The sequence below is a fragment of the Aulonocara sp. 'chitande type north' Nkhata Bay genome, linkage group LG22 (assembly GCF_057382095.1).
Source record: "Aulonocara sp. 'chitande type north' Nkhata Bay isolate Kocher_YH1m ecotype deep benthic linkage group LG22, A_spYH_male_GT1.1, whole genome shotgun sequence".
Lineage (NCBI taxonomy): Eukaryota > Metazoa > Chordata > Actinopteri > Cichliformes > Cichlidae > Aulonocara > Aulonocara sp. 'chitande type north' Nkhata Bay.
This window is the reverse complement of record NC_141364.1, coordinates 9,567,183-9,581,764: the sequence shown is the minus strand read 5'-3', so window position 1 is coordinate 9,581,764 and position 14,582 is coordinate 9,567,183. Positions and strand designations below refer to the sequence as shown.

The 14,582-nt window shown below is 41.1% G+C and overlaps 1 protein-coding gene across 1 annotated transcript in view; it reads right to left on the bottom strand.

Moving 5' to 3' along the window:
* pleca (plectin a) overlaps nt 1-14,243 on the bottom strand; it is a 109,824-nt gene extending 95,581 nt beyond the window's left edge. Inside the window, exons 1-4 of the mRNA XM_086280953.1 lie at nt 14,069-14,243; nt 13,341-13,378; nt 10,273-10,449; nt 4,845-5,049 (exon numbers count right to left, since the gene is read on the bottom strand). Coding sequence (XP_086137079.1) covers nt 4,845-5,049; nt 10,273-10,449; nt 13,341-13,378; nt 14,069-14,228 — 580 coding nt within the window. The 5' untranslated portion in view covers nt 14,229-14,243. The remainder of the gene's footprint in view (nt 1-4,844; nt 5,050-10,272; nt 10,450-13,340; nt 13,379-14,068) is intronic.
* Nucleotides 14,244-14,582: the final 339 nt, after the last annotated feature.

The following is a 14,582-nucleotide window of genomic DNA, read 5'->3' as shown; positions in this document are numbered from 1 at the left end:
GACGTACAGTTTGCTTGCCTCCTTTATTTCCTCCATTCAGCAGAACGATGTGGTGTTTTAATACTGACGGCTTGTGGGATTTTTCAATTGTGCACTCAATCCCCATGTGTATAAAAAACCATCCCACTGTTTTCTCATCACTGGCCACCGGATGGTGTCTCTCAGAGATAATTTTTTTTTTCACTTTTGTCTCTCTGTCTGCTTCTCTGGCTCGAGTGTCAGGACTGTAGTGCAAGCCAGCGCTCCCACACATCACCAAACTAAAGCCTCTCTGCCCCAGTGGTGGCACTAATTTATGTTCTCTGCAAAAATAAAAGAAAACGCATCTAAGGAGGGATACAACGCCACCGCTCACTATTCATTGACTGTTTTTGTGTGTATTTACTGATTTGTGTTTGTGAGACTTTGCCTGGTTACTTACTTACCAGTTGGTAGCATGAATGTTAATTAGAGGTTGAAAATGTAGTGGCCCCTGGGATAATGAGCTCCCTGGTAACACATTACTATTAAAATGTCGCTGTGACAAACAGCGAGCCTCTTTAGCATCTCTTTGGGCTCCACAGCCGCAAAATCCATGACAAAATTACCTTTCAGCTTATGCTGCCCTTATGACAAGACAGATTTTAGTAAGCACCCGAACAGTAAATAATGTGAGCTGGGATCAGCTCCAGCCCTCAAGTGACCCTCTAAAAGCATTAGCAGGGGTACTGCTAATGGAGAGATAGATGGAAAAGAAGCAGTGGGGGAAAAGAATTGACAGTGAAGGTAGAGCACAATAAGAGTCCCAAACTCTGAAAGTGGAGAAAGTAAAGCAAAGTAAGGCTTGCATCAATCAAATAAAGTGAAAAAAAGATCACTAGTCAAAAAAACTCAAAGTCGGTCTCTTTAGTTATGAATAAATTTAATAAATATTAACACAAACAGCATTACTTTACTTGTTTAGTCATTTATCCCTTGTTATTTCCTTGTTTGCCAAGGCTTAGTAGGCTTGGTATTGGCTTTATCTGTCAGTTTAATAAATTACTGCTGAGCACACACGCTGAAAAGAATGACCAGGAAGTAGTCAAATGTCAGATTTGAGAGCAGCAATACAATCTAAGGAGGATGAGAAAGATGCAGGCATGATGCACTGCATTTTATCTTTGGATACTGTCCTCTAGTGACCACCATAGTACACTGCACACACCACCATTCTGGTTTATTATGATGAGTCTGATATCTGACATCAGCATTGTATACCTGTAGCTGGATACACTGGAAACACTCTTTCTTATTTTGAAAAGACAGATGCATGAAAGATGAAACCTTGGTCAGGGTCCCAGAAAAATCTTTAGAAACAGTAACGCTGCTGAAAGTGAAGACAGAAAAGGATCTGCAGTTCAATATCCTGACAGACACTGGAAAAAAATAACTCACTGAAAGAACTGCTAAATAATTTATCTCCTGCATAGCAGACTCTAAACTCAATGTTTCATAAAAATCAAGAAGAAACTATTGTGTGACATTTCAAGACTTATGTGATACACTTCTCGGGGCTAACTGAATATCAGATGTCTGTGCAACAGATAACATCCTTTTCTTTACTTGCACCTTAACGTCAATATTAAGTTAACAGGATTTTAAGTTTGTCACGGACAGACCAAGAACAAAGCTACCCATGTTTTTGTCGGTTCTCACAGCTGTGGTCAAAGTAACACTCCAACAAATGCACATTAAAGAGTCTAAGTTTTTTTTTTAAGGTAACTAAAAATTATTAATATACCATCTTTCAAGATAAAAAAAACAAAGTGCCTCACACCCAACGTGATAGACAAACATTTACCCTAAGGCAAGTTTAAAGGGAAGGCTTTTAGGCGTTGATACACGTGGCTTACATCAGTGGGACCTTAGGGACCCACTGATGTAAGCCACGTCGTATCCATGCAGTCCTCTAAACGTTACAACCAGACTCTTAAAGTGGACCCTCGAGTTAAAGTGGAGTCAGTGCAACAGAATTACATTTTCAACCATGAAAAAATTCAAGAACCATTCGTCTTGTACTTACTGGTACCAATCATGTGTTAGTATAATTAATAGAGAAAATGTCTAAATAATGTTTAAATATACATTTAAAAGATACTTATTTAAGATCCTAAACATCACAGTTCAAAAAGGAATTCAGGAAAAAATTCACAAAATGGGCACAAAAACATTATTTCCCACATTGGAACCAACATGGGAAAAAACTGCAAATGAGAATCCCAGAATTCCAAAACTTTCAAGTTATAAAAAGGATTTTAAATCAACTAGAGCTTCTACAGCTACTAATTACATCTACTTTTGTGTGTTTGTTTCATCATTCATCACCATAGCAGCCACTAGTCCCAAAGCCAAAACTTACATAATTTAAATGTCTTTTTTTAGACAAAAGTCAAAAAAACCAAAGATTTGAGGTTACTTATCATTAACCATAAATGCTCACAAAAATAAAAAGTTCAACAACTTATTGACTGTTTTTTCCAGTGTAAATGCCAACTTTTACCACTGATATTACTCGATGGTTAATGAGTAGCTAGCAGTCGTTATCGCTTAATGTTTGGAGGATGGTACTGAGACCTGCTATGAAGTATGGTTTAAAGGCAGTGGCACAACCAACAAGACAGAAGGCAGAGCTGAAGATGCTAAGATTCATTGGGAGTGATCAGGACTGACACGATTACAAATGAGTACATCAGAGGTGCAGAAGAAGCAGCAGCTATGATTTAACACTTGGTGACCCTTCTGTGTTTTGTGGGCCTGGCTGCATTGATATTCTAGTAATCTGTGATAACAAATTTTGAAGCCATTGATAATAATAACTGAAATATCACTGTCTGTTGTGAGCCATTATATGATAACATACAACATCCTGAACCAGAGTCATAAAAGAAAGTCTGGTGAACTTAGTTTGCTTTATTTTCAACAGAGCTTAATTATGTGTCTCATCACCATCACTCTAAGTGATGTCATTAAACTAAAGTGTTATCCGATTAGGTATATCAGTAAGCTACAAAATGTTGATACAGTCTTACTGACACCATATTCAGCATTATCCGACACAGTCTGCCCCTCAGACTGTCTGCAGCTTGATAGCAAATGGTCATGCCTCCATTCACTGTGAGATAAAGCAATCATCTCACAAGGCTAATGACTCGGACTGAGTCAGGGCCATTATGGCAGCGATCCAGTGGGACAATACTCATACAGTCACACTTATCTAATGCACTTCATCTGATTCTGGTATCTGCCTCACAATGACAAACATTTTAGTCAATTTTCTGTTTAGAAATAAATTTACTTGATTGTCCTTAAACTGCAGCACACCAACAAGCTCTGCAGAAGTGCGTGGACATACAAATGTACTGCTGTTGTTATGTGTGCAGAGACAATAACACCCAGTCACACTGCAGTACCCCACCCCATCAAATCAATATTAGAGACAACTAGGGAGGGGGGAAGATGAGGTTGGGTTTCTGTCCGTGGTCCAAAGAGACTATCTGAACTAAACACCGACCACTGAACATGCTGAGGCAGCAAGTTGCTTCATCAGATCCCTGCCTCAGTGCACAGGTGAGAGTTAACAGAGGTGGAGAACCTGGAGAATCTCTAGAGGATAAAGAATCCCCGGGATATATGAATGAGCATAGTGAGAGATGCTGCTACTTTCCTTTTATTGTACAGTGAACCTCTGTCAAATGTAAAACCTCTGACAGAGTGTACAGTATGTATGAATGTTGGGAGAGTCCATAAGGATTTTTGTTTCTACTTTGTTTCTTTAAGTACTTAAAAAAGAAAAAAGATGCAGCAAGATTTGTAAGACAATCCACCTTTCTAAAGCTACGTGTTTGTAGCTACACCAGTCGGTACAGCTCAACAAAGGAGCCAAAAAAGATGGCAGCTACTGGCATTTTACAGGTGCGATGGTAGATCATCCAATCAACTGCCAAGTAAGAGCAAGGTCGGTACGAGTAATCACTGCCTGCTTGCTTTTTTAAGCTCCTCAGACTGATTCATGTTTTTGACAAAAACAAGTTCAGTGACTGGTGGACACAGGTTCAGTGATCTGATTGGTTGAACCCCAACCCCAAACAGTCTTGAACTGCAATTTGTAACAGTGGTCCTTTTTGCAGAACGCCACATGTATGAACCCATTCCCTAGGTACTTCAGGTTCTGGTTAGAGTGGCTCTCAAGGTTTCACAGCTACTGCTATGAGGGGACAAGACACTTTTATGGAATAACACCTACCTGGAAAGTAAACCATCTGAACAGGACGGGCCAGGATTGGCTGATTAGAAGCAAGTGGACTTTTACAATAAAATTGAGGAGGCATTCACTGACGATGAATGCTATAACTTTCTAGCGGTTATGGCACAATATGTGCAGCAGATGATAATTACTGAGTGAATCTAAGTAGTGAGCTTTACTGTAATCCAAGGACTATGAAAACTAAACAAAGTACATGGAGAACATATTATTTTTGTGGGACAGAAGCCATAAATCACAGGCTTTCAGTTAGCAGTTCTTACAAGGAAAATCATTCAAATTGACTGTGCACAAGTCCTAACCCAGACACACATCCAGGTAATACCTGAAAAACATATAAATCATACTTTTAACCATGGTCTAATCAACAGCATTAAAAATGTTTAGGCATAAACCAACAAAAGAAACTTGAACTTCTGGGATGTAGATTTCCTTATGCAATGCTATACCCTGGCGTTAGAAACTCTACAGCAGCAGTTAGAAAAATAGTGTAGAGAACTTTACCAGCTCGTCTACAGATATAAACCACTGAGGGTCTTCTACCTGCCCATGAACATCTTACCTGCAATGCGGATGACGGCCCTCTCTGCTGGGTCCAGAACATCTCCAGAGGCTGACTTGGAGCGCTTGATCCGCTGGTGTTTGGGCAGGTTCCAGGGCAGGGTGTCTCCGGGAGACGGCGAACAGCTGACTAAACTCAGATCGCTGGAGCTCTCCTCCGATGCAGCCCTGACCAGAGGCCTCCTCTTGGGCTTCTCCTCCATAGTCTGAAAGGACACGGTGACCAGAAAAATATAAAAACGGAAACTCAAAACAAAAACTAAGACAGTTCCGTTTCTTATTATATATACTTTTTTGTTTGTTCTCGTATTTTAGTAGTCACAGATGACAGGCTACCTTCACTGAAAGTCTGAATTACTCCTAGCTAAAGCCCAACCGTGCTAATTAATACTGTCAGGCTGCTTTTGTGGGCCTGCCATCTACTAGCATGATTTTTTGTGACACCATATCTCCTGGTGGCCGGATAAATAACACCTTAAAGTCCAGTCGTGGTAAATATCTTTTGGTGAATTTCTTCCAAGCGAGAAAGACTGAACACCTGGCCAGTTATTTCTTGAAACGCTAATATTTCACTGGGCCCCAAGTAGCTAAAATCTGCCTTAAAGGGACAGGCTCGTTTCAACATGGTTAAAATCCAAAACCTATAAATGTCTGTTTTCCCCCTAATTATCTATATATCAAAATCTCATATTTACGCATAGACTTAATGTCCAAGGTGGCGGCAATCAACTTTCAATAAAAAAACAAATGAATAAATAAATACATGAAATCACAGTACAATTGTGGTATTGAATTAATGCCCTACTTTGGAGTCTATTTTTAGATCATGCGTGTAGTAGCCCAGTGCTCAGACTGCTGTGTGAAAGAGGAGGAGTTTTTACAGGGCAGGTGCTGCTGATGCACTATGCAATGTTACCGTGCTACCAGCTTCATTTCAGCTGAGTCACCATCCAGGATGCAGGAGGCTCTCCACAGGGGCGCTGGCTACACCACCACCGCTTTCTGATTGGATGAGAGCAGACAGGACCAAACCCCCAGGAGTAACATCTCCAGGGCTTCAGACACAGGTCATATTCAGGGTATAATTTACCTAAAGGCTATTTCTGGCTACTTACTGTTTCCTGATATAATTGCAGTTCTGTAACACTATAGCACTGATTATTTTATTTTTTGTGCAATTAAACCGTTACATAATTAAAGCGGTTTGTTTCAGAGCATATTTACAGCACACTGCCAGGTTTCTCAAAACACAGCCTACAGACCAACAGCAGCTCCAGGCTTATTTTTTCTGTGTCCTGCAGACACAACGGGAAAAGACAGCATTCCTGAACATTTATTTCAACCACTTCATGTTATATTATGATATAACAACTCAAAATGAGACAAAGGGGGAGTTTCTCTTTAATTCAACTCTTCTGTTCCACACATTAGAAAAATAAACATGCAAATCAACGCCAAAAAAGGGGTGGCAGTGCTAGGTGGGAAACCTGCAGAACACAAAAGAAAAAAATTAATTACTCACGCACTGTGGGGCAGTTTGTCTGCTTTTTGCACCACAAATAATGTGGTTAAAACTTGTTATTTTTCAGGAAATAGTGCAAGCATAACCTGTTCTAGACAACCTACCACACTAAACATTGTTATCATGTTAAGAAGGTTTAAAAATCTATTAAACTACTATAAATAATATAATTACCAAGATAAACACTACTCATAAATCACACACGACAAACACTGAAAATATTAATGAGCGCATTTTTCATGTGCAATCCTCAATCATGTCTTGGCTTCTTAAACTGGCACATTTTAAGATAAACAAAAACCTACTTCAGGATCAAATGAAGTGAAACTGAACATCTGCACGTGGCAGCTGTTACTATATGGAGGCACATCAGTACTCAACCACTTGTGTGGTTTCTTATTTAGGAAAACTTTTAACAGATTAAGATTATTTTATCATGCCATACCTCAATGTGCCTCTGAAAGTAGAGCAGTAATGCATTATGCTTCCCTGTGGCATTTCATTGACTGGTCTAAATGGAACATTGGAACATTGATCGCTCTAAATGGAAATTTTGCCAATATTTGACCAGTACCAGTCAACTAATAATGGTCTTTGGGTTCAGCTTGGGATCTAGGAACTAGGGTCTTTCATGGACAACAATGGGCATTATATAACTACATCAAGAAGACTGCAGACTGGGCTGTTTCAAAGGTTACAGGAAGTCACGTTAAAAATTCATAGCTTCTAAAACAGTGCCCACGCATAGCAAAGAGGGAGACCTCAGCACTGGCAAGAGGCATCAAAAGATAGCTTTCTGAAGAGTCCTTTCGTCAGCCAGGCACCAAAGTTTAAGCCTCTTTATGTCATCTGTGATCATCTCTCTGAATTAATTATTACTCTACTACAAATGATCTATGAGTGCAGATCAGATGTAGAGCATATAACCATCATCTACAGCTCTTATCACTTCTGTACTTATGTCTCCAACCTATTCCTATTCACAGTGCATATGCTTTCTTGTATGGCCTTGCTCCAAGCAGCTGAAAGCATCATGGTGATCCGTAGTTACCAGGCAACTCTGCAGAGCATTAGAGAGCATGCTCCATCCAGGTCTTGGAAATCAAAGAAAATGAAGTAGTGTGTACACAGGAATGCCCAGACTCTGACAGTAGCTCAGTCGAGCTGACAAACTCCCCTCTTCGCTCTTTCCCAAACTGTAAACAACCGATGGACTTCAGCGGGACTGGATCTGTTGATAATCACTTTTCAGACAAAGCTGTCAAGTCTGGATCCTTCCCAGAAAACTTGAACACAACAAGGATCGTAGATGTTCAAGCTCGTTCTGCTCTGCACCGCCACACCTGTAATGAGGCTGAGCCGCAGAGAGGACACGGAGGGGTGGGTGCACCTGCCGTTTAACAGGTTAGAGTGAAGGTTATGACGTGAACAGCCTCGCTTATACTACCATGATAGGTCGGGTTTTATTTTATGACCTCTAGGCTTTGAAATGCACTAAATCGTGTGATCATCGGTGTCGACGATGCGGCAAAACATGAAAAATGAATAATCTGTATTCCTCGTTTACTCACGCACAAAATATCCAGGATGGCTGTTGGTTTGGTCCCAGGTACACAACCGCAAAACACGGCTCTGCAGTCGTTACGTCGGCGGATACGTTCAGATTAACCTGCTCAAACTTCGAAAGCCATCATCATCCTCATCCGCAGCGAGAGTCGCGCCTGCGTCCTGCAGTTTCCTGGTTGTGGGATGCTCAGACGCTCAGACCTGGACTGATCAGGGCTGCAGGACGAGCCGAGAGGAGGAACCAGCTCCCTCAGCCTGCAGGCAGCATGCCTCGAGCTCTGCTCGCGCGACGACACCGGCGAAGTTGTCACTGAACAACTGCACGTTTGAGATAAGGAGGCAGATCTGATTGCGCATGTGAAAACTGAGCTCAGGTTTATAGCGGGGAGGCTGTCGGTTCGCTACGCGTTACACCCTCCACGCTGACTTTTAGTTGTGGTAATGCGGGCAAGCTCATGTGGAGCCTATGAAGGAAATATGTGACTCAAACTGTGGTTCTGAGCGGGTCCGGGTTGGGTGAAGCAATATGAGTAAAAAAAAAAATGATGTGTGTCTCCGTTTCAGTCTGAGAGTTCTGCACTTTCCCCCAAACTTCACAGGAAATCCTTTATAATGGTGTTATTACTCAGGACGCAACGCCAGTGCTGAGCTCAGCACTTGTATGTCACGTGGAAACAGCTGTAGTGTGCTTTCATTTTAAACACCAGAGTGTGTAGCTTACCAAACTACTGTTAAGACAAAGTTTTAAAAACTGAAAGAGATTTTAATAATATTTTACAGTTAAATCAGGTTAAATGTCCGCTTGCTCCTTCGTGCACTTGCAGGTTTTCTCCAGGTATTCCTGATGCCCCACCTGGCGCCCTATCATAGCTGGGATAGGCTCCAGCCTCCCCGCTACAATGTTGGATAAGATGTTAAGAAAGTGGATGAATTAGTAAGGGTATTCCAGCTGGCATCTGACAAGAGCCCTCGTCAGTGAGGCAACAAAATGTCTCCATGACACCGGAGGACTCCCGAAACAGGCCATGAAATGTTGTAGAAGTTCCTGGAAAGACGGTGTAATTGGACCCAGTGTTTAGTCTACATGTCTAAAAACTAAAAGGCCAAACAAGAACACTCTCACAATGAATGATTTTTAATTGTTGGTAATTGATTTAGCACTTAGTAACAGTCCAAGATATTTAAAATTGTTTTATTTAATGACCTCTGCCTGCACTTTGCACTTTGATTAAAATCCCATTAATGTGTAAAATTGCTTAATTTCATTTCCCTTTGCTTTGTTTACTCTGTCATGTTTTTCAGGTTTCTTTTTTGCTCCAAATGAGACCAACTTGTACTGACTCACATTAAAAACTGCCCTGCTGAGCTATTACATAATCACAACAGTGACTGATGAATGGCAGATTGCTTGTTTGTGTGGCACTACTACATTATTAGTCTCCCACTAGTAGAATGAATTACCGAGGACTCAGACCGGAGGGGTGGGAGTGACGTGCTGGCTCCGTCCCACACAGAGCCCCTTCTTGTATTCACAAATCATGCATGTCACCAGTCCGGAATACCAGCGTCTGAGCCAACTTTGTACCCATTGTGCTGAAGATTTAATCTGATCAACTGAGTGCTTCACAGAGCCGGAGAGCTCTGAGTGAGAGATGCTCCAGGTCATGTTGGAATTACTTTGGTGAATCATTTTTTGCACGTACAGCATGTCAGAACCCAATCAGTGGGAAACAAGAGCATCGAGGAATTCTGGGAAATAAGTCATAGAACTCCTGCAGTTATTGCAGGTTTTGGAAAACCAGGTAAACACAGAAGTAATCTAAAAGAGAGCAAACCTCGAATTTTAAGCCCTTAAAACATAAAATAAATTTTATAACACTTGATAAAAAGTAAAAGTCTTGCATTCAGGACCATTTTGTGCAAAACTAGTACCATCGAAACATCCTTTAGTACCTAAAGTAAAAGTACTTATTATGTATGATTTTATAGGAATAGATTTGATTTGATTTAATTTTACAACTGTTTAACTACTCTGGGCATCTTAATCCTCAAGAATCATAATTTATTAGTATATTAACAAAAAAAATTATGGATACAGTTTGTATCTAAAGCTTTAAAAAGTAATGGACACTATGTCTCCAGTCAGCCACATGTCCCATAAGCACCGAGATGAGTTCACAGCAAATCCAGATGAAAAATTTTCAGAGAAAAATTAGCCTTAACTAAGACAGAAAAGTGGAGCATTTTCATTCTTTTTAGGATCCTGAAGTGTGCCATTAAACCAAAGAAAGTAGAGAAAGTGGTTCTGAAAAGGCAGGAAACCCGTCCTATGACTCCTCACCTTCTGCATTGCCACTGTAGTCACAGTTTCCACCCCAGATTTAGGAGTTCGCTTCTTCCTCTTCCTCACTGCAGGGCATGGTGGCTCCTGTCCAATGGCTACAGACTCCTTTGCCACAACATCCTCTGGCTGGACAGAAGCAGATTTCTCTGCCTTTTCTTTTGCCTTTTTCTTCTTCTAAAATGAGACATGTAAAATAAGATCATGTTTAATTGTTTATCATTGTTTAGCTGAGATAAAAAAGTATTTAATCAAGTATTAACACAACATCTAACATATTCAAGATAGAGTTTGTGTGCTGCTTCAGATATATCCATCATCCAACATGGAACAAAGTTCAGGTTTTACTTTCAATCAAAGGACTCATTTTTAAAGTTCACTCTCCAATTACAGATGGAAAACAGATGGTCTCGATATCTGGCACGCACTGATGACTGGGCCAGACAAAGGCTTTATTTTAGACACTCATTAAGATTAGCGCTGTCAGGTAAACAAACAAGGTTTTCTTTTTCCTGCTGCTGGAATTCCCTGGCGTGAAATAAAGCCACAACATCATAATTTGTTTAACCTGAGTGGAAGAACATCCATTAGTGAATAGACATACTTTTGGAGTTGACAGGATTAATCCTGAATATCCTTCATCATGTCGCTGTATCGTCTTCTTTAGAGATGAATCTTATCTCATCTTACAGCACTCAAAGGTTTTGCAATATTTTAGGAAGGGAAATTGTGCAGATTTAACCGCAGAAATTATGTTTAACATTTGCATCGTCTAAAACAAACAAGACTTTGTTTACTATTAGAAGATCATCTGTAACCATAATGAAACTATTTAAATGTTGGAAATTTAAATGTAAAGCCACTCAGCTCTGCTGTAACCTCTGCACCACCAGCAGATGCAGGTCATGAGTGGGAGTTTTAATGGCCCTCATTCTCATGGCCTCCTAATGTGTTTTGAAGAATGCAACTGTATTGCATAAATCTTGGTTGGATCCCTCTCCACACGTGTCCACTAGTGTATCTGGTTATTATGCTTTCGCAAACAGAGACCAGCAGATAACTGACAGTAACTCCACCACAGTGCCGGGATGTGTGCAGCTCTGCTTTACATAGAGAGACCTCACATGTCTCTTTGTCCATCCACTTGCTACTGCAGAAGAATATGGACCGTTGGTGGCTTGTCAGTGCCATTCAGACAAAGGACTTCACTCATGGAGCCATTTCAGAGAGGCCCTCCAGATTATCACTCACAATGACTACACAGTGCTTCTCTACTGTGTGACAACACTCATTCTGTCTGTGCCAAAACACACTGACGGAGGCCAGCAGATCTCTCAGCAGATCACAAGGCCACTTGCAGTCTACTTAGTAATGGCATCGCAGTGTGACAAGCTTCAGCTGCCAAGAGGTTAGAGTACAAAACATAGAGAGGAAGAACTGCAGAATACATTTATTGGATTTATAACATGTGAACAGCACCAATGTTGCATATTAGCTGCAGCTTCAGTGGCGTATGCAACGCTTTTAAGTAATCACTGAGTTAGGACAGTGACTTTTTTGTGTTGTAGAAAGTGCCAGCTCTGCTTGTAATTAAAGACATTCTCTTACTCACACTGCAAACATTAAGTGTATCAATTGCCCTTATTACTCAGACAGAACACCAAATGCTAAAAACGTATTCACTTGTTGGATGAATCACTGATGAATCATATGTTTTTGACATTAAGCTACAAAAGCTTTTTAACCCTAAATGCAGTGAGGCTCTGAGTTGGTCCACCACATTGGCTGAGGTTGAAATCACACAGCTATGACATGCAGCAGAACTGAGGTCCAGGTCATGTTTCCCAGAGGATGCACGTGTGGTTTTGAGTAGAACAATTCAACAACTGATCATTAATTTTTTTCCACTCAAGATGAAGTTCGAGACCATTCAGCTTCAAATGTAACCTGCATTTAGAGTTAATTAGTACAAGTAACATTCTAAATGAAGTTAGTAAACATGTAAAAGCTTGATGCACTGCTGTGATTACAGCATACACAATCTCACAATGGCTACATGTCTTTACGAGTATTTCGTCAGATTTAAAGGACACATATTAGAACCATAATCTTCAGGGAGTTGACTCACTTAAGTGCTACTTTTAACATCAGCAGATTTGCCAGTGTATTTCAGAACAAACAGAGGTGTAATTAAAAAGCATTAAAATGCATCCGTTTTATTTAAGTGAGTGTTTTGCACACTTGTTCTCTGGAGCAGAAATATAGTTAATTTGACCAATTACACCTGTTTATCCTGCTACTATGTGTCAAAAGGGCTGCTGTGAAAAAAAAATAAGTATCAAAGCTTTTTAATTATTCATTCTGTAAATAAGACTACTGAAAATGAGTGATGGAGCTGAGTTATATTGACATTAACCATCCCAGAAGTCAGACACATCGGGCCCCAATCTGAGCTATTTTTGGCATTTACAGCTTAGTCACTGCCCATGGAAATGTTATGTGGGACAGACATGATCCAAATGCACCTAACATTTGGCCCATATAAGGTGGACGTGTGGCAGAGTTACAGCAGTCAGACCCAACCTGAATTAATGCTGCGAGTCAAGGCCAAATGCGATCCATGGAAACTGTAGATGTGGGCCTCGTTTGGGTCTTATTGGGCGTTGTTATCTTTAGGTTTAATTGACCGTGTGAAATATTTTGACGACATCTTTATGTTAAAAAAATACATGAGAAAATCTTATGGCAGATTTATGGCACATTAGACATAAAACACTAAAGCTGGAAGTTTTCCCAGACAATTTCCATAATGCTGCAAATTATATTTGACGTATACCTGTCATGGATCGGTACACTGATGAACTTGTCAAGCTTGCTGGTCTTGTCAGTTTTTCTCATCAGCAAGGGAGTTTTGATAAAGTACAAGTGAACGAGGACCCCTGAAGTCTAAGGGAGGCATTACAGGCGGACATATTTGTGAATAGATAACTGCTGTGATTGAAGAGCCCTGGAGCTACTGAGAAAAATAAAGAACAACGCACAGTCACTCTTACGAGAGCTTTTCTCACCTGAGTCGGAGCTTTAGATTTGGAGGGCTTTGCCATTGCTGTTTGGAGAAAGAATACACATCTGTCACATGCACAGCTGATAAGCAAAGTTTACTATGATGTTTCAGTTCAGATGGAGCTAGTTTAAAGAATCTGAATATGAGACGATAAAAATAACCTGTGACTTCTCATGGTGGTCACAAGGTGCTTGCAGTGACATGCATGTTACCATGACTCCGCAAATCACCTCAGCTGCGTGTTGACCCTTGTCATCACATATTGTCAAATTTATAACATATCATTAAGCTCACATTACGGACTGTACAACATTAAAATGTAGTTTTACGTGCTCGGTAAAATGGAAAATTACATCTGTGGTGGATAAATTCCTCTCTTTTAAAAAAAAAAATTGTACTTTTGACTATGAAAGACCCATTGTATCCCTCACATGGGTAACAGCACATAAAAGTGGTAAGAAGAACTGCTCCAACCACAAAAAAAGAGACAGAGCCAACACGAGCTGGCAGTTTCTGGAAAATGTGGATCCTCCCGTCTTGGAAAGGAAACACTGACAATTTACAATTACCAGACTTTGAGGGGGAAAAATGCGTTTCCACTGAGAGAGTAGTAAAAGCGAGCCTGACTTGAACTTGAAGAGTCACAGTAAGCAGCCATGTCAGTTGTAAACCTATCACAGGCCTCCACACACCCACAGAGGGTGAAGGGGTGGGGATCAAGGGCCCACCTACCTGCCAGGTACCTCTCCAGAGAGGGCGATGAGCTATGGTTCCAGCTGTAGCAGCAGAAGGACAAGAACCAGACGAGGAGGGTAGCCAGTACCAGACCTAGGACCCAGAGGAGCCGGGCCACAGCTGGGTTACTGGCAGCCCAGGTTGTCGAGATATCCATGCTGAAGGCTGCTGATCACACTGATTGCCACCAGAAGAGCCTAACTATCTATGCAGTCTAAATCCAGCAGTGTGACAGCAGCAGAGCTCATGGGTGTGCTGCAATTGGCCAGTTTGTGTCCTCTCGGGGCAGCCACTGTGCCTACAGCAGCAGCAGCAAACACAGATGGATACCAGCTGTTCCACAAGGAGCCGGCTCAGACCTCAGCCCACGTCAGCTCTGTGTGTGTGTTAGCTTGTGTCTGTTGTGTTTTACTGAGTCCTGGAAAAGTGTGAGAGTGTGTGTGGGTAAGAAAAACAGTTTGGAGGAGTGGCTAAGAGCTGCCGCAGCAGCTAGCTTCACTGTGAGCCACTC